The sequence below is a fragment of the Panicum virgatum genome, chromosome 7N (assembly GCF_016808335.1).
Source record: "Panicum virgatum strain AP13 chromosome 7N, P.virgatum_v5, whole genome shotgun sequence".
Lineage (NCBI taxonomy): Eukaryota > Viridiplantae > Streptophyta > Magnoliopsida > Poales > Poaceae > Panicum > Panicum virgatum.
Window position 1 is genome coordinate 47,618,151 of NC_053151.1, and position 20,124 is coordinate 47,638,274.

The 20,124-nt window shown below is 44.8% G+C and overlaps 1 protein-coding gene, 1 long non-coding RNA gene and 1 pseudogene across 2 annotated transcripts; 2 read left to right on the forward strand and 1 right to left on the reverse strand.

Moving 5' to 3' along the window:
* Positions 1-2,138: 2,138 nt before the first annotated feature.
* Positions 2,139-4,906, reverse strand: LOC120681357 (annotated as a pseudogene).
* Positions 4,907-6,183: 1,277 nt separating this feature from the next.
* LOC120680804 lies at positions 6,184-8,904 on the forward strand. Its single transcript, XR_005677792.1, has 3 exons — positions 6,184-6,528; positions 7,440-7,487; positions 8,689-8,904. It is a non-coding gene; the product is annotated as an uncharacterized LOC120680804 (long non-coding RNA).
* Positions 8,905-12,176: 3,272 nt separating this feature from the next.
* On the forward strand, positions 12,177-18,280 carry LOC120682134 (synaptotagmin-5-like). Its single transcript, XM_039963888.1, has 13 exons — positions 12,177-12,583; positions 13,382-13,486; positions 13,566-13,616; positions 13,741-13,861; positions 15,526-15,650; positions 15,911-16,012; positions 16,095-16,169; positions 16,267-16,346; positions 16,435-16,585; positions 16,659-16,889; positions 17,067-17,366; positions 17,574-17,687; positions 17,780-18,280. Exons 1-13 carry the CDS (start codon positions 12,479-12,481, stop codon positions 17,930-17,932), a joined length of 1,713 nt encoding a protein of 570 aa, XP_039819822.1. The 5' UTR covers positions 12,177-12,478; the 3' UTR covers positions 17,933-18,280.
* The last annotated feature ends 1,844 nt before the right edge of the window (positions 18,281-20,124 follow it).

Genomic DNA, 20,124 nt, shown 5'->3' on the forward strand with positions numbered 1-20,124 from the left:
GACAAAGATGCACTGAATTGCCTTCTTCTCTAACTTGCTCCTTAGGAGATCAGGCACAAACATGTAGCAGACACAACCAAATACTTTGAGATGGCTTACCACTGGCTGCACCTTCCACAGTAACTCATGAGGAGACTTGAATCCGAGCTTTGGTTGAGGTAGCCTATTGATGATATAGATTGTCGTCCTCATACACTCAGCCCAAAATCTTCTTGGGAGTTTCTTGGCATGGAGCATACTTCGGCAAGTTTTAGCAAAGTGATGATTCTTGCGCTCTGCTACTCCATTCGGCTGTGGAGTGTTGGGGCATGTCAATTGCCTTCTTATCTTGTGCTCCTTGAGATAGATAGTGAACTCATTTGATAGATACTCCCTTCCGTTATCAGTGCGGAGGCATTGAATTTTCATGTTAAGTTCACCTTCTATTAAACTTTGTGAAAGCTTCAGACTTCTCTTTCATAAAGTAAACCTAGACGTACCTTGAGAAGTCATCAATAAAAGTCACCATGTACCTTGCTTGATTGGGCCGAAGACATCTGAGTGTATGAGCTCCAAAGGTGTCCTCGATCGATGCTCATGCTCTGACTCTTTGTATGGCAGTTGATGAGTCTTGCCATACTGACAACCGGCACAAACTATGCATGTCCGAATGTCTATTCGAGGAAGCCCTTTCATCACTTGTTTCTGCACATCTCCTTCAACATACCTTGAGATCCGAAGAACCGGATTCGCCGGTGAAATAGACAATGAAGAAGCACCAAGCTAGGGTTAGGATTAGGGTTTTGGGGATGGATTTGAGGAGACCGGAGATGGGAGAGGAGGATTAGACTAGAAAAGGAAGAAGTCGTGCGGTAGTGTTGTGCCTGGGTGCAAGCCGACATTGGAGGCGCAGCATAGTTCGCCGGCTGAACCGCGGTGCCGATCTAGATTGGACAACTGAGGATGAGAAGAGAGGGGGAATCGAGGAGGAGGGCGACAAAGTAGCACAAGAACATGACTAGATGGCCCAAAACGATGGCCATCAGCAACCGGCGGCGCAGATCCGGTGACCAAAGTTGGGAGAGGCGAGATGTCACAGAGAGGCGGAGGTGGCCAGGAGGCAGGAGTGATGCGGGTGAATGAGGGTTAAGGTTTGGATCGGAAGCGGCGGGGACCCGGAGGGATATGTAGGTTGGTGGCCTTAAAGGGCCGTTAGAAGGCCTGTAATGGCTAGTAGGCCAGAGGCCCTCTAACGGCTAGCAGGCCGTACCTTACGAGGCCCATGACGATTCATTATTCGTGTCGTGCTCGTGCCGGCACTACGTGCTAGTCTTTCAGCCCATGCACTATACTACGACCGTGTTGTGCTAGCACTAGCACTAAAAGGATCATGTCGTGTTATGTCGTGTCCCGTGCTGCCCATTTGACACGGTCCATTTGGCCATCTATAGGCAAAGTGTTCTTGTGACTAGTATCTAGATATAGACATTTTATGCTCAAAAAAATCTAGACATAGACATTTAGTAGCTTTAAAGAAATTGGTACATTCATAGAACTGCAAGAAAGGTGTATGATATTTTAGGGAAGATTGTTGCTGCGGGTTGAAACATGTTGTTGTCCATTGCTTACTTCATTGTCAGAATTATTTTTTTTTCTCTCTCAATGCCCCTTGAATGAATAGTTACAGCCATTCCTTTGATAAGCTTGCTTCAAACTAGATGCATGATGGTGATTTTTTTTATGCATTTCAGAGATGAATTACTTCCAATGTTAAATAGTCCATAGCAGCAGGCTTATAAACATACTTTTAAGTCCTCACCGCTTCCCCCTTTTCATTCCACTTTTATCTAGAGTGTGCATCTCTCTCCAAATCTTGTGTGCCAGTCAAAGTGTCCTGCTGCAAGCAGGGCATTCATTGTTTTACAAAGGCATCTGGCCATCTTGTATTTTTTCTTGTAACCGAAGGCATGAAAATAATCCACTTAGGAAGCATGAAAATAATAAAATGGTAATTGGCGTTCCGTTGACAATATATATCCAAAATGGCAAACCACAAAATGAATCAATATTGCACATTTGCACTCGTGAAATCCCTAAGTTATATGTACCCAACTAATACAAGAAGCGAGTACTCTATTTGTCAACTCAACTCGCTCATTTTATTCAAAAAGATACTTTAACACCTTTATCAGACCACCTTTGGTTGTGAGCAATGTCTTGAACACTGCTTCCAGATGATGCCTTGGGTATTTGATGTCAAGGCATTCATAGAGCACTGTGCATGAATACACTAGGGAGGCAATGCCCCTGCAGTAGATGGTTTAGCACAGGATTAACATCAAATACAGAAAGTAGGAAAAATGCATGGAAAAATCTACCAATTTTTTCTGGTTACAGCATGCTGATTTACAAATGAGGCACGTAAGAGAAGGACCTATAGGCTTTTAGAGTTATAAAAATCCAAAATATGAATAAGAAAACTTAGAATGACAAACAATGAGAAGTTTACAGAGAATATCATTTATTTTTGTGGCCATATTTTTAATATGATATGTTAACATTGATTCGAATTTGCAATTGAGACCAGGTGTGGCTTGATGCCTGCATGCTACAGTGAATCGCTAATTTGTACAATTGTCCTTGGCATCCCAACCCTAGAATATATAGAGCTGCTAAACAAAAGTGCACACACAGTGAAATCAATATAGTGCATAAACCAACCATATCTCAAATACAATAAACTGCAGGATATATATGACATCATAAAAAATTCCTAACAAATAATCAGCAGTTGGAAAGGATCAGAGGTATGAAATACAAAACAAAATTAACTCAAAGCCTAACCAAGTAAACTCCGTGAAGTGGAAGTAAGGGTCCTACAAGAAAAATGAAAGCAAAGAAACAAAGTCGGTCAGTAAACATAAAGACAATCCTCATATAGAGGAAGGGGAGCTTGGGTCAGTTTTCCTTTCTGGCAGAACACACCTTGATAGGGTTGTTACACTTGAAGAATAAAATAATCATAAGAACCGCATTGAAAAGAAAACAAAGCGAGATCACTTATCTCTGCAAAGGTGATCATAACTAAGTAAATATATCGCAAAACTATGAGAATTTCCCAACATGAAATGCTCTGACAACAATTAAAGAGTGTACTTTGAACACTGTATTTTGTATGGTTTGATAGAAGTAATAGAACAACCACAGTAGTATTAATAGTTGTTGAACTTTGTTAGCGTGGATTTATGTTAAGCAGGCCTTTGGGCCTTGGGAGATAGCCGCACATGCCTCCTGGCTGTGCAGCTCATCAGGGGATACTTCCTAAATCCTAAGTTCTCAAATATATGACACTAAACTTTGACCAACAATATTTATTTAATGAAACTAAATAAAGTAAAATGAGTACACTACATATATCATTAAAATCTTTAGATTTAGCTTGTATATTTATCAATTTACATAAATATTTATAGATAAGAGGAATAGTCAAACGAATGAAAAAAGTCAATGGTTTAAAATATTTAAGAACAGAGGTAATGGATATATTATTTCTTCCTAGGCAAGGATCTCCTAATTGGTTCCGCTTCTATAAGCCATAATGTAGGACCTCCTTGCATATATACATGTGCACACACATGGTCCTCCTATATCAATCTATTATTACCAAGCCATTTTTTATTTAAAACTTGAACCCATAATACTATTGAATAATGAATTGTTTAAAAAGGATAATCAAAACATGGGATGCTCAAATTATAACTGAAAAGTGAATTAGTATTAGACAGGATAGTGATGTCCCACAAAATTTAACTCAAAGATCGATGCATACTACAAAACCTATTAATATGTACTGAAGGTTCTTTTACAATTTTGATCCCTCTCATTAATTCTATAAACAACGTTTTGTTTTTTCCTTCAAATTTAACATCACAGGTAGTGATTGAGATTAGAGAATAACTCTTTGCGGGTGCATATTTTGTCAAATAAGTGGGGTAAATTCTTGGACTCACCACACTGAACCCGAGCACATATATTGTTCGCTTTCCTATTTCTTTTCAACTCTGCTGCTAAGACACTCAATTTGTAGAATATGAATCCCAGGATGATATCCATGAAGAGGTTAGGAGCCACTTTGTAGAGCTGGCAAATACCAGCCACGAGAAGCAATGCACCTGTACACAAACACATAATCTCCTCAGGTTAGTCATGCAAGGTGGATGCCATAAGAGGTGCTTCCAAAAACCAGAAGCGATCGGACATGGCTTACTGTCATGTTTCATTAAAGGTAAAAACGTTGGATTATTTTATTTAGAAGATTCGAAAGAAAACTTAATGACAGAAACATGACAGACGTAGGTTTGACCTGACACTAAGCCGGCGTGGAAGCAGCGGCAGCGGAAGAAATTTCCGCCGGTGGCCACAATCTCCTGCAAGGCGAGCCAGATGGGCCGGAGAGGGTCCCCGACCAGAGCATCCCGTCCCGTATAGCCAGCAGCTCCTCCACGCCATGCCCCGTCGGCTCGACGAGATCCTCTGGAAGCAACGGCACTGTCCACGACTCGTCCTCCGAAGCACATCGAGGAGACCGCTGCAGCCGCAGCAGCTTTGCGCCTCGCGCTACCGGAAAACCGTATTTTGCCGTGTGCCAGAATCTTCGCCGTGCGCATTATTTCGGGCACACGACGAAGACATCCTTTGCCGTGTGTCGCCAGAAGAACACACGGCAAACAAAAAACACACGGGAAACCTTACTCTTCGCCGTGTGCCAAGGGCCAGCACACGGCAAACCTTGATCTTCGCCGTGTATCAGCCAGTAGGCACACGGCGAACATGGATCACGTGCGGGGCACACCCTTCTGCCGTCAAGGGGCCTCACGGCCGTTATTGTTTGCCGTGTGCCAGGGCTAGGCACACGGCGAACTCCCATCTTCGCCGTGGGCCAGTCGGTAGGCACACGGCGAACATGGATCACGTGCGGGGCACACCCTTCTGCCGCCAGGGGGCCTCACGGCCGTTATTGTTTGCCGTGTGCCAGGGCTAGGCACACGGCGAACTCCCATCTTCGCCGTGGGCCAGTCGGTTGACACACGGCGAAATCCCCGGCTGCCGTGTGCCTTAGTTGAGCACACGGCGAACACGAAAAAAAAATCATGTTTTTGCTTCCAAATTTTTTCTACACTCTTCATAATTTGTTTGGTACTCTATGTTTGAATATGAGATTTTTATAGATATATTAGTTGTATTAAACTAATTTATTTCAATTTATTGTTTTATTTTGTGTAAATCTAATTTAATTCCAATGGGTATTAAATAATAGGAAATTTTTTTGAAAAAATGATATTCATAATATTGACTGTAGTGTTAGAGTTTATGTAGTAGTTGAAACAAAATTTCAAAGATTGTGGTAATGAAACATTACGACGATCGTGGTGGCAAATAGTTTTTGAATTATGTAAAATTTGAACGATGCCAGAAAATTATGATATTTGCCCGAACTTCATGCTATCATACGTCGAATGTATGGTAAAAATTTGAGCACGATACGAACATTTTGTCATGATGATGCTTACAAACTGAGAGTTTCCCGAAGAAGTTTCTGAGAGAAGAAGAAGAGAAGGTTAAGTTTGTACATGTTATGATAGAAAAATTTCAGTTTGACGTTCAAAATTTTTATATAGACAATATGCGATAATGATTTAGTCATGTTGAAATTTCAAATTTTTCCGGCTCCATTTGGTATTTTTAATATTTTAATTGCAAATAAACTACTATAATTGGCATAAGTAAAATGTGATTAATTATGACATGAAACAATAGAATGGAATTAGTTAAAAAACTCATCAAATTTATTGAGGCCATATAAAAAATTTGAGTGTTTAGATTTAGTTGTTTTTTGAAAAGTTCAATATCAAATTTTGAACATTAAATTACTCACTGCAAAAAATTTCGCCGTGTGCCTAAACTGAAACACACGGCGAAGTCAGGCTTCGTCGTGTGTCCCGGATCTTGGCACACGGCGAAAACGGCGTTCAGGACTTAGCCGCGCCACCCCCGTCCGCGCGCCCCCAACCCGTCACACACACACACTGCCGCCTAGCTAGGTCTTCTCACGCAGCCCCCGTCCGCCGCCCCCGTCCACCGCCGCCCGCGCCGCCGGCTTCCCGCTCCGCTCCGCTCCGCTCCGCTCCGCTCCGCTGCGCTCCCTCCCCCTCGGCGCGCCACCCGCGGTCCACCGCCCCGTCCTCCTCCTTGGAGCGCCGAGGCCGGCCGGCGCCGCCGCCACGCCCGGCCTGGTCCGGGGCAACCACGCCCCGAGGCCGCTCCGACGCCGGCCCCGCCTGCCTCCAGATCAGCGCCATCCTTCCCTCCCCTGACGTCGCCTCTCTCCGGATCCGCGCCGTCCTGCCCTCCCCCTGCCTCCGGAGCCGCGCCGTTGCCCCTGCAGTGCACCTGACGCCGGCTGGCTCTCCTGCCTCCCCTTTCGGCAGCTGTAACTCCGCGCCGGGGACTCGCTGCTCGTGCTCGGCGCGCTCTACTCCACCCATCCGAGTAAGGATGCCCACCCCCCTTAATGCCCTTGCTTTTACTGTACTTGACATAGACCAATCTAGTCTTATTTAATATACATGTAATTTACAAAGTAGAAACGCCATAGTGATAGTTAATTCTCCTTATCCAAGTGTTCCTTCGCCCTTTTGGAATTTGCCCGTTCTGCATTGAGAAAAAAAATGTCCTCGAAAAGTTACAGTGGAGGTAGATAGGAGAAGGGATCTCGGCATTTGTAAAATGAGACTGCAAGCGTGCATGTTTTGCTACTCGGCATTTGTAAAATCGAGTTGCAGGTTATTTATGTACATGTTGTAGCTCGTCAGTATTCATTCCTGAGATGAGTTTGCTTAATGTCCCTTTAACTAGCATTCAGTATTCATTCTGTCCCGATCTTGAGCTACAGATATTTTTCTATTTAATTCTTGCCATGTAGAACAAGATGGCCTAGAGACAAGCATCACTTGATAACTATATTGATGACTTGAGAAAAGATGATAGCTTTAAAGACCTAAATAATCTTGTTGACCTCTTGATTAAGCTTATAGAAAATTGTATTGCCTGTGATGATATATGCTATATATATTGACCTTGAGCTTGAGCATGAGTGTTAGTCGAACTGTGTTATTTCTGTTCTATGGATATGCTTATCATGGTTGTCATGAAACCATGTGACACATCCATGCCCAAACAACAAGTCGGATGCGATGATGTTAAGATTGGGCTGGATGTGTCACATGGTTTAATGGCGGTCATGAATTTATTTTAGGTTTCTTATGCTTCAAGTTCAAGGTCAAATGAAAGGGAACATATCTGAGGCATGTTTGTTAGTTGTCGACCACTGTGCTGTTTTATCTTTGCAGAATTTCAAACTGAAATGTTCAATTATTGATACTATGTAGTTGTTTTTTTAGGAGAGGTTGTGGCACCGTTGTTGACTCGTCACTTTGCGGGACAGTTAGGTGAGTCATCACAGACTTTTATTTACTTATCTTGTTTGTGCTTCACGTAACCTAGGCGTCTCCCGTTCGAAAGAGATACGGTTCGAAATATGCAGCTCTTTGCATATATGGAACCGTATGTGTTTCGAATTGTCCCCGTTTTTGGGACAGTCCGAGGATGTGTTGATGTGGTTAGTTTCCATGCTCTACTATGATTCGAGATAGAGTATCGGTATCATCTCTTTGTTGTTCTCTGGATACACAATCTCCCTGTCGGGACGTGTATTTGGAGAACAGCGGGGAGGTGCTGCCGAAATTCTGTCTCGGATAGTAGTAGAGTATGGAAACTAACCACAGCTACACATCTTCGGATGGGTTTAGGACCTATCTTCACTTATTAGAGCATGCTAGACATCGTGTAGTTGGTATTGATTTTTAAATCACTTCCTCACATGGCAAAGGATGGATGACCGTGAGTGGATGTACAAGGGCTGGCAGAGCGAGCAAGGGTATGTTGAGTTTGCTCTAAAGGTCAATGGCTTCTTGAAAAAGGCATTTGATAGAGGACAGAGTAGAATGCCGTGTCCATGTAGCAAGTGTGAAAATAGAATACATCAATCACAACTCAGTATGGGTAAACACATTATCAGAAATGGGTATCCAGGAGACGATGTCTATATTGTGGCTCAACAAGCCACGCAAGTTTATTATCTCTCATATCCGTGCAAAACCGACGATCGTCTTATGGGTTGGGACGTTGTGTACAAGGTATCACCACACGGTAAAGTACCTATTCCAAATAATGAGGATTACAATATAGACCCAAACACATATGACGGGGAGTTCTTTCAAGAAGATGGGCTTGAAGGGCATTTTGAGATAGACTTAACCGGAGTGATCGAAATGGAAGTACACGATGATGAAATGGTTGATAACGAGGACGCTGGTGAGGAGGTTCATAATGCGAAGGACCTAGAATTACTTGAGCGATTACAATTAGGCGATGATAATGAGGATGAAATTCCACCTTTAGAGCACGGGCTTGAACTTCTCGACTTGCGTGATAGTGATGATGAGACATATGATCCAGCTAATCCCGATGAAGATGATTATTTCTAATACATGTATGATCCGTACTAATTGATTTATTTTCTTTAATTATGTTACTTTTTAATTGTCGCATTTATTTCTAATACACGGTAAATACTATTTTTAATTGCAGGTGATTGAAGAAAGATGCCGGGCGGCGGACTTCAACGATCGGTCGCCTCAATGTACAGAAGAATGATGCCACACTCGGATGCTGGTGAGGGCTCCAATAGGGGTTCCGAGTTGGGGCGAGGCAAGGGTCGAGGGAAGGGTGGACCCAAGAGGGGGGAGGGAAGGGTGGAGGACTTGTGAGGGCTCCCATAAACTTGTTTATTTCAATATTTATGGACTTGTGAACTTCTACATATGTATTTGTGAACTTTTGGACTTTGCATTGGACTTCTGGATGTGTTTGAAGTTATTTCCGGCTAGTTGTGATATATATGTGATATGTAATGCCTGTGATATATATGTTGTGATATGGGGTCCTTTATACGTGAAAAACAAAAAAGAATAGGATCTGTTTGGTCACTTTGCCGTGTGCCAGGGACTAGGCACACGGCAAAGTGACCATGTGGCTACCTGGAAACCTAGTTCGCCGTGTGCCAGGGGTAGGCACACGGCGAACTGACCATAATTCGCCGTGCGTCATAAGCTAGGCACACGGCGAAACTTACTGATTTGCCGTGTGCCAGAACCAAGGACACACGGCGAAGTCTGAAAGTTCACCGTGTGTCCACGGTGTAGACACACGGCGAACAGACGCCGACGCCGTCAGCTAGCCCGGACGGCGTCTTCTCGCTTTTTTTCGCCGTGCGCCTATATATACACACGGCGAAAAAGTTCGCCGTGTGCGCGACTTTTGACACACGGCAAACAAGGGCTTTGCCGTCCCTGTAGCTGCCGTCGGCGCTTTGCCGTCGGCGAAGTCTTCGCCGTGTGCTAACGGTTCTTCGCCGTGTGCCTTGGGCACACGGCGAACTCGTGGTCTCCGGTAGTGGCGCATGTGATCTGGGTAAAAGCGGAGGGTACTGACGGTGTTCCTCCGCGTGGTGGGTCGGGAAATCACGTTGGTGGCAGCCTGGGAGAAGCGGATGGTGGCTGACTGTAGCGCCATGCTTGATGGTTTGGCGATGGATCGGAGGATCCGTGGATGCGACGGGAGGACGAAGAAAAGAAGGGGAACGGCGGCGGAGTTGGAATCGACAATAGATGGAGAGTTGTCGTCGGATCCCGCGTGTTCGTTTAAAAAGGAGTTTTTGGTTTCCTACCCACAAACGACCCAACACGGCAGACAAGGAACCACCCTCTTTTGCTTTGGGCCAATTGCATGCACGGCCCAATTAGCATCATTGGTGGAAACAGCGCCAGGCAACAACTTGCAAATCATTAGCTGATGGGGGGATTCTATTCCTCGCACCTGCGATCGGAATAGATCCCATCGCAGAAGGGCAGCGCTGCTCCGCCCTGCAATGACTCCCCCGCCTCCTCCTCTTTCCACCCTCCGCCGCCACCCACCCTAACCTAGCTCGCCGTCGCGCGTCGCCGCCTTCTCCTTGCCCCCGCTGCCGGCACTGCCTACCGACCATCTAGCCCCGCCCGGCTGGCGGCGCTCCCACGCCGCCGCGCCCTCCGCCGGCCGAACCGTCGCCACCGCCTGGCCGCCCCCCGACCCCTCCTCTATGGCCGGCGAGCATGGAGCCGCCCCACCCCCAGCAACCCGGATCATAAGGCCGCCGCCTCTCACCACCACCACGGCCGCCGCCGACCTCGCCGGCGGCTGCTCCGCCCACTAACCACCGCTCCCCGGCCCCCTCCCCCCTCCCCTGTCTGGAGGAAGAAGATGAACAGGGGAGAGGGGCTTCTGCGATGCGCTGCCTATTTTTCGCTCGCGCGAGCGTTTGTATCCAGCACGTTGTGATTCCTTAATGAATTTTAAACCCCCCTAAAAAAACAACTTGCAAATCATCCGCTGTGATTCAATCAGGATTGTTTCCGGAGCGAGAAATCTAGTTTAGTTGTAACTGTATGGTTTTTGTACTCGGTTTCGACTTAAAAGGACTGGTATTTGTTTTTTTATTTTCTCCTCCTATTAAAACTACGGAAAGTTTTTTTCTTAATGCCCACTACTACGAGTCTACGACGGAGTATGTATGTATCTAAATCAATGGACAGCAGGCTGGCTGTCGCTGTCAAGGGGGGACCATGGCCAGATTGCCGATAAGTAGCTCTGACAGTGTACAGGGCATTGTGCTAATTGCATGCAAAAAATCATTTTTTTTCTTCTAAAAACACTGATATTATAGTGACGTTCAACACAGAACCGGTTTCACTATGTATTGCTCCCTCCATTCTAAATTATAGTTCGTTTTAGCAAATCTACATACATAGATTTTGCTATACATTTAGATAAATATTATGTCTAGATGCATGGCAAAAAATATTATACATCTAAATTTGCTAAAACAACCTACAATTTAGAACGAAGGGAGTAGATCATAATCCAAACACTACTAAATAGTTTCCATATTTTTTTATAATATATACAGAAAACTATATTCACGTCGACAGGTTCTTCAAAACATGTTTGCACCGAATCCCCTTCCTATCCTCATTTCTCCTTTTCTTAGTTATCACACCGAGTTATTTTGTTGCATGAGAAATCGTTTTCTTTTCTCTCCTCCTTATCTTTACTATCACATTATTATTTTGCTTACATATCATCCTAATTAGATGCTATGAAATATCCAATTAGAACTACACTAATATGAGCAGCTCTACCTAGCTATAACATTAAGAAAATTTGAACCCAGCCGAATTCTTTGCAAAACATAATTTTTGTAGGGTCAACGCGCCAGGGGGAAGGGGCGCATCACCACCTGATTCATTTCATTATGACCCCAAACGGCCGCATGATAATCGAAATTTTACATCATTTGCACAATATAATAAGAATTGTCTGCAAAACTTTTGAAAAAAAAATCTTATCAATAAACAAGAGCATCACCTGATTTGAGATTATCAGCTTGACTGAGCCACCTTCGTAAAACAATTTTCCACGCCCACAAAAAGATCAAAAGCTAGGCCAAAATGGCCATTTGCGCTTATCGCTTTCCAAATGCTATGCTCCCAAACAAACACGTGTTCAGATAACCTCACGGCTAAGCTAACACCGCACCATGTGACAAAACAAAACCGATAGGGAGGAAAACTACAATCGGTGATTGCTCGGATGGTAGTTGCAGTGCCGCACGGACACAGGAGCACAGATCAAGCCCAGTTTTATTTTAAATCTTACTAGTAGTTTTTAAATGATTTGGATATTATCTTTTGACTTAGGAAGCCTCGAATACGAATCGATACGTTCCCCCATTTGGCCATTTCCAACCCATCACACGTCTCCAGAATTAATTAAAAAAATAAAGCTACCCGTCAGACCGTCACCCATCCCGTCAGTCGTCACACGTCCGCCCGAACCAACCCACCCGCTCTCCTGCGGACCCCACGACGCCAACAGACCCACCTGTCAGTGGAGGCACTCTAACCCTCACCCCGCTCCACGTCCCCCCACCGGGCCAAAGCAAAAGGAAACAAAACGAAACGGGCACCCGTTTCTCTCTCCTCCAGAAATCTCCTCCCGTTGGCTGGCTTGGCTTTCCCCCTCACGATTTCCGTACCCTTGTCTGTCTCCAGGTCTCCGCATCTCCGCTCCCCTGTAATCCGGCCGGCCGGCTCCTCCCGTCGCGCGCCGGCATTGGCCATCTGCCGGAGGGCGTGCCTGGAGTTCACTAGCTCCGCCTGCTTCTTCACTCGCTGTCTCCGTGGTGAGCCGGCCCCCGGATGCGCGCCCGTCGTGTAGCTGAGGCCGGAGGGTGGTGCTGCCGGTGAGGTGAAGACTCGTGCGGAGGAGGAGGGGCAGCGGAATGGGGTTCTGGGTGGGGATGGTTCTGGGGATTGCGGCGGGCGTCGCCATCATCGTCGGCTTCGCCCGCTGCGAGAACTCCCGCGCCGCCCGGCGCCGAGAGCTGGTAAGCGCTACGCTCCCCCGTCCTCAATTGCGTGCTGCTTGACTAGGAATATCGGATTCGTAGTAGCTCCGAAGAAATCGCGTTGCCTATGAATAGAGGCGAAGGCGAATCGCTTGCCTTCCCTTGGTAGGTGGGGGGCGCTAGGCTCCCCCTGTCGGCAGGCTTTTACTGGCTTGGGAGAGTAGATTTGGCTTCCTGGTGCGCCGAAAAGTCTTAGGTGTTTCTTCCGAGATATTTAATTTTTTGCCACTATTTGAGGGGGTGCATTAACCCCTCTCACATACTGGCAAATTACATGTCACTCACATCTTAAGGATGACAAATAGTTAATTATACCGTTTCCGTTTTGGGGCTTATTACTATTTAGTATTGACAGAGGTGCTCTAGAGGCTAGTTCGAGTGGGAGCTTTTAAGTAATTTATGAAGGGAAGCAATCCTAAGCAGGAGAAACCGAGAAAATACTAGCCACGACCCAGTATGTTTGGTTCAGGCAGTGCAATGCTGCAGCGGGAACCTTGTAGATCAAGTGCCTGTCTGTTTGGGTGCTTCTGCAATGGCTGACAGAATGCACAAGTTCATTGTTATCATGGTCTGATGGTCACGCCCTCTCACTGCGCAAGAGTGCATAATAACCACATACAACAGTTCTCCTGCTTCCATTCTACTAATTTCCACCCATGATATTACTATCGTATAAGTATTACCCAAAAACTTTGAACAGTCTCCACTTTGTGTGTGTTTTTGTTCTGACTGCTGCCGTGCCTAATATTAAGAGGGGCGTCCCCTTTTCTGATACAGGCTGCTACTGTTGCTAGTTTTTCAAAAATGACAATCGAGGATTCACGAAAGTTACTCCCATCTGACCTGTACCCTTCCTGGGTTGTTTTCTCATCGCAGCAAAAGGTATTTGGCTATCTTTAGTTAGCTCTCATTCTTCCGCACTGTATGTGAATGCATGTATGCTGACGTGGCAGTGTTGCAGTTAAAATGGCTTAATCAAGAGTTGACAAAGATTTGGCCGTTTGTAAATGAGGTGTGTATTTCTTGCAACCAAACTCCAAAAACACGGACTCAACTTCATCTTTGTTCGACTTGACTTCCTTTATGTACATTCTTATCATGTACGCTTGTTTTTGTTTGGTCATCGGCCATTGCAGGCTGCATCAGAACTGATCAAAATATCTGTAGAGCCTGTTCTTGAACAATATAGGCCAATAATCATAGCCTCCCTGAAGTTCTCAAAACTCACTCTTGGAACTGTTGCACCACAGTTTACCGGTAGGTCCCTTCAAACTATTCCCATCATTGATTTTCATAAGGGCATCCCAAACATTTCAAAATTCAAATTACATGATCGTGGTTTCCACTACTGGCATACTTGTGTTTGGAAGTACATTCATATTATTACGGTTTGGTAGTTATGTATAACATATCATAAAGTAGATCAAAGCATGAGGTTTTTATTTGAGACAATGCCACATGGAACTGCACAGCATGTTTATGAAAATTCCTGTGTGCTGTCCTGTATACTTCTATTTGATGTTATTCCCCATGACACCGAATTTAACTGTTTAGTTTTTACGGAACTGTTTCAATTTAGTTTGCTTTACACAAGAGTTCATTCAAACAAGACAGTGTATTTATATCGGAGTCAGTGATTGCTGAAGTATTTGAAATAGAACAAGAATCAGAAGGGTTTGAGAATCCATTACCCTTTTGGTTCTTTTAGATGCATAGTACTCTGTCAATAAACAGGACTGCATCCTACGAGACGTGGCATTGAGTGCCCTTTATATAGTTGATAATGTACATTCACTTCTGCTATCCATTCATTTTAGGGAAAATTGGATTCATACCATTAAAAGAGTCCACATTTAGATATATACCATTAAAAGATCCAACTTGAGATATTTACCATCAAAAGATACAACGTTATAGCTATCTATCATTCTGTTTGCCTCCGTTAGTGTGATAGCTACTTTCTTTTTTTCACCGATCTAGAAATTACAGAGTTCCAATTTTATTCATGTGCCAAAGCTGTTCCACCGGTCAACCCTATCCTCCAAAGCGTCACGATTCCCCGGCAGCCTAACGAGGGCGAGCCCGGCGAGCTTGGCGTCGGAGATGGATTCTTGGCGTCTGTGACCGCCCTCCCGGGCATCCCCGCGGCGGCGGACCCCAGCAGGGAGGTGGAGCCGTCCATCGACATGCTGGGCTGGTGCCGTGGCCTCGACGGCGTGGTCGCCGCCGGATGCGGATGCGCCGTGGGTTCCGCATAGAAGCAGGGATAGGTGTGAAGCTTGTAAGCTGCCTACCTGAGTGGGGGAGGGGGAGGGGGACTGCTCTTTTTTTTTTGCGGGTGGGGAGGGGGACTGCTCCATGGAGGAGATCGGCAGGGAGAGAGAGAAGACTGTATTTTGGAATCTTGGAGCTCGTGCAGACCAGAGAGAGAGGGAGCCCGAGCTGGGAAGCTCCAGGAGGCTAGCTGGAACCTGGAAATCACGAAGCAAGAGGGAACTGACTGAACTTCTCGAGATCGAGCTTGTACGGGAGAAATCAAGGAAGGAGATGACTGTGAACGGATGCAAAACCTCAACCGTTAGCAAAGTTAACGGAAGTAGTGCAAAAATGATAAATTGCTAAGAAGTGCTATCTTTTGATGGTAAATATCCAAAGTAAAATCTTTTAATGGTATATATCTAAATACTGGTTCTTTTGATGGTATTGATCCAATTTTCCCTTCATTTTATAATTTATAGTGCAAAGTCTATAGAGGTAATAATAATATGTTGCTATGCTATTGTGAGTTTGAAGCAGCCTTTGATTTGTGGTCTGTGTTAATTGATTTTCATTTTCTGTATGAACTCATTAAATATGTGGTGTTTTAAGTCCCTCATTACCATGTGGATGCTAAAATATAAGTTCTGCTGATTTTGGTGCAGGTATTTCCATAATTGAGAATACTCAGGAATCAGGTATTGTCATGGAGCTAGAGATGAATTGGGATGCCAATGCAAGTATCATACTTGATGTAAAAACTCTACTTGGTGTGGCACTTCCAATACAGGTGACATATTTCACAGCTATGCCTTGGTATTTTTGTATGATTGACACAATATGAGGATGTATTACATGCATGAATTATGCCTAGCATACACAATTGAGCTGTTTGATATTCTGTTGGAACAATGAGTTGGTCTTCTTGTGCTTGTACTAAATTCTAACTTCTGGGTCGAACCAACTATTCTCTGGTTTACTCAAAATTTTAAAAGTCAACCTACTATGTATTTCATGCACCATAATCTTGTGAGTTCTCTTCCCATATAGGTGAAGGACATTGGCTTTACAGGAATTTTCCGCTTGATTTTCAAACCACTTGTTGAAGAGCTACCTTGCTTTGGAGCTGTTTGCTTTTCTCTACGAAAGAAGGTTTCTTCCTTTTATTCTTTTTTCCTATGATTATTCGAGATGTTTTCCCTTAATCTCATGGGTTTTTCATAAATCATTTCAGAAAAAGCTGGATTTCAGACTGAAGGTCATTGGTGGTGAAATTTCTGCATTACCTGGAATTTCAGATGCTCTTGAGGTTTGGCAAAACATTAAATTTTGTAACAGAGAGTTAGGGTGCTGTACTGCTGTGTTTCCAATAATTTAGATGATGGTTGCAATTGTCCTTTGTACAGGACACTATAAAAAATGCTGTTGAAGATTCAATAACATGGCCTGTAAGGAAAGTCATTCCTATAATACCTGGGGACTACAGGTAATTATTGATCGATTTGTGGGTACATGCTACTGCCATTGTTGCTGATTGTGGTGTTAAAACGATCATAACTGATTGTATAATGCAGTGATTTGGAACTGAAGCCTGTTGGTACATTGGAAGTCAAACTGGTGCAAGCAAGAGATTTGACAAACAAAGATCTGATAGGAAAATCAGATCCTTTTGCCATTGTATATGTCCGCCCATTGCCAGACAAAATGAAGAGAAGTAAAACAATTGTAAGCACAGTTTTTTGTTGTGAGCTCTGTCTTTTGGAGTTGATTCTAACTGCTTTAATCAATTGCTTCACAGAACAACGATCTTAACCCTATCTGGAATGAACACTTTGAGTTTATTGTTGAAGATGCCGATACTCAAACTGTAACCGTGAAGATTTATGATGACGATGGTATTCAGGAATCTGATCTGATTGGCTCTGCTCAAGTCAGGCTAAAGGATCTACAACCAGGGAAAGTGAAGGATGTCTGGTTGAAGCTTGTAAAAGATCTGGAGATTCAAAGGGACAGGAAAGACAGGGGCCAGGTGAGCCTTATTTTCATGGAAACAGCACTGCTCATTTTCCCTTCCCTTGATACCAGAAAATTGCTTTATTTTCTCTGCTTTTGGTGAACAAGGTTTAGCATGTCTTATTATCATTCACAGCTGGTGTTGTCATATGGGTACGTGATATTTTTCTCGTGGCATACATGATCTCAACAGGTGCATCTTGAGCTGCTCTACTGTCCATTTGACATGAAGGATGAAGCTCCAAATCCTTTCGCACCACAGTTTACTATGACTTCCTTGGAGAGGACAATGACGAATATGGAAAACAGATCAGGAGGATCTAGTTTTGACATGATGTCTTCATCAAGGAAGAAAAAGGAAATTATCATGCGGGGGGTTCTGTCAGTAACTGTGATATCCGGGGAGGATTTGCCGGCAATGGATATGAATGGAAAGTCCGACCCATATGTTGGCCTTTCTCTCAAGAAGTCAAAAACAAAGTACAAGACAAGGGTAATTTCTTCATCAAGAACCTATGTGTGCTGGGTGCATATCTTTTAGTCTAGTATCAAACTAATATATTTAACATGATTGTGTTTGGTTCTATTTCAATTCATCAATTGGACGGGTACAACCATAAGATTCGGTATAGTTCTACAGTCACAAACTGCTTGGTATAAGCATGTTTTTTACTGTTTGTTATCATGTAACTGATCGCAGGTTGTGAACGAAAGCTTGAATCCAGTCTGGAACCAGACTTTCGACTTTGTTGTTGAAGATGGCTTACATGATATGCTTATATTGGAAGTATATGATCATGACACATTCCGGAGAGTAAGTTCTACTGAAGTTTTCGTCGTATTACTAACCTAGCAGCGTGCCATATGCATATGTATTTAGGTAACTGTTGAATATGTTTCCTGTAGGATTACATGGGGCGGTGCATCCTGACCTTAACAAAAGTCATGTTGGAAGAAGAGTACGAGGAAAGCTTCAACCTGGAGGGGGCAAAGAGCGGGAAGCTGAAGTTGCATCTGAAGTGGTCGCCACAACCAATCATGCGGGATACACGGGAATAGGATAGCTTAAGGTTCAGATAGGCCCAGAGGGCAGTTGGTGTGGACTTACGGGTGCCCGTCTGGTTTTTGAGGTTGGCGCAGGGTTGGTTGCTGTCCATGGTTCTGGCTCGGTTCTTCTGAGACCTGCGTGGTTCAGCACTTGTCATTTTTCATGTGCAAATTGCTCTGTTTATACATGCACTTGTTATTTTTGCGATCAGTTAGCTCGAGGCCTGCTGATCGCAATAGTATATGTGCATCTTCTTTGTAACACCATGATCACAGTAGAAATTTGTAAATCAGAAATCCAGTGGAAATAAGCTGAGCTGTTGAAACTACGAGGAATACCATCAAGCTCATTTTGGTCAATCCCTGTTAACGCACGGAGATGCTGGTGCGCCACCGCATTTGGTTGAAAGATATCCTTGTTAACGCACGCAGATGTTTGGGATGCAGCATGCGAATGCTACTGTCAGTGTCAGATCGTGACGTCCGAACATGATGAAAATAGCATACACACTTGTGGTTCACGTGCAGCGTGTCAATGCACACTCTTGTGTTTCACGTGCAGCGTGTCAATGCTATCGCTAGAAAGGCGAGGGACAAAAAAAAAAAGACACTGCTGGTCGTGAATTCTGATGTACTTCCATCTGACAGATTGGTGAATCATCTTTGCTGCCAGAATTATATGTATTTAATCCAGCACTTAAGTCAACTGAAAGAGTCTGAAACGGGTCAGGCCTTTGCTCCCAATCTCGCTGCTGCAAGCAGCTGCGACAATTACAGATGGATCAACTGCATGAGCACTCCACCTTAAATCACCCCCAATTTACAAATCGTAGCAGGCACCCACTTTGTCCCATCTCTTAGCATAGCATACGTGCCTAGTCGCACCAAACAAAGCGCCCGGAGCTCCGTGTTTCCATTAGTTCCATGACACATGGCGGCTGCAACTTGCAATAGACTAATCTCTCTGACGAACTCCGGTCAATGGACGGACGCGATGCCAAGCCCATTTCCCAACAACCATCTGAAAAAAACATTGCGGCCGAAGCGCACAAGAGAGATTCTTTCTCATACTGGACGGAGCCTTTCAGACCCGGACGGGAGCGACACGGGCATCCCAGGGTTTCCTTCTTCGGCGGATTCGTTTGAAGCTTTTGACGCCGTCGCCCGCGACAACCGGCCGGGCTCCGCGCGAGGCATCGGCATCCTCCGCGCTTGCTCCGCCCGCCCGCGCCAATGAGACGAGCTCCCGGCGCATGGGCGAGCACGGTCGCCCGACTAGAAAAATGCGGCCTCCCCTGTTGCTGCTCGCTGCTCACAGGTCACGGTTGCTCCAACGCTTTGACAGTGAGGGAGCAGGCACGACGCTTTGGGATTGTGCGGCGATCCCTGCTTGTGGAAGGTAAACTGGAGAGGAGTCCGAAACGGGCAAAGTACAAAAGCTGCAGGTTCTCTATTGCTTTACCTGGCGAGGCTATTTGGTAATAGTTGCGAGTAGCTGCTATTTCTAGCATGTCACAAAGCTGATACCGTCACACTGATGTGATGGAACTTTGGCATCTGAAAAATGTTTTTCTTCCAAAACGGACTGCAAATAAATATGGATTGCTTGCGTTGCGCAGTGCGCAAGCAATCTGTATTTACTTTTTTTTTCATGTCCACACGCAGCCGTGCAAAATCGCGACACGATGACAGCATTCGCTCATGCAGTCATGCGTCCATGTCTGCAAGATTGTTACACATCATCGCACGCATGAATGGACTGTGGGCATCTCGGCTGGACTCTTTCCTCGTTGTCAACTACTCCAACTGGAATGAGCGGCAGATTTACGGTATGCAATGCGTACTGGCAACCGTCCTTTGTTCCTCCAGACGGTGCTTAACTGGGGCAATAAACAAACACAGGTCCAGACGTCGCACGTTCCCCCTTGGAATCTACTACCACTGCAGCCTTTTGAGCTGGTAAGTCTTTTTGTAACAAAATGTAGAGGCTTTGGGCCTTGGGAGGATCCAAAATGCATTGTTCTCTTGTAAAACAGCACTTGGTGTTATGTTCTTCTGTTACCAGCAAGCAACGTACAGCACATAGAGTAATCAGCTACTATGCTACAAACAATTACAAAGCAGCACCAATGCCCATGCCATCATGCTTGACGCAACCATTTCACACAGGAGAAGGCCAAAATATCTTCCTCTCCAAAAAGAAA

Bases quoted from the DNA above. Each gene is read 5' to 3' on its own strand.
- LOC120682134 (XM_039963888.1), top strand. From the start codon at position 12,479: ATGGGGTTCTGGGTGGGGATGGTTCTGGGGATTGCGGCGGGCGTCGCC. The intron at 15,651-15,910 runs GTGACATATTTC...CTTCCCATATAG, and splicing joins GTGTGGCACTTCCAATACAG to GTGAAGGACATTGGCTTTAC. The intron at 16,347-16,434 runs GTAATTATTGAT...TGTATAATGCAG, and splicing joins ATAATACCTGGGGACTACAG to TGATTTGGAACTGAAGCCTG.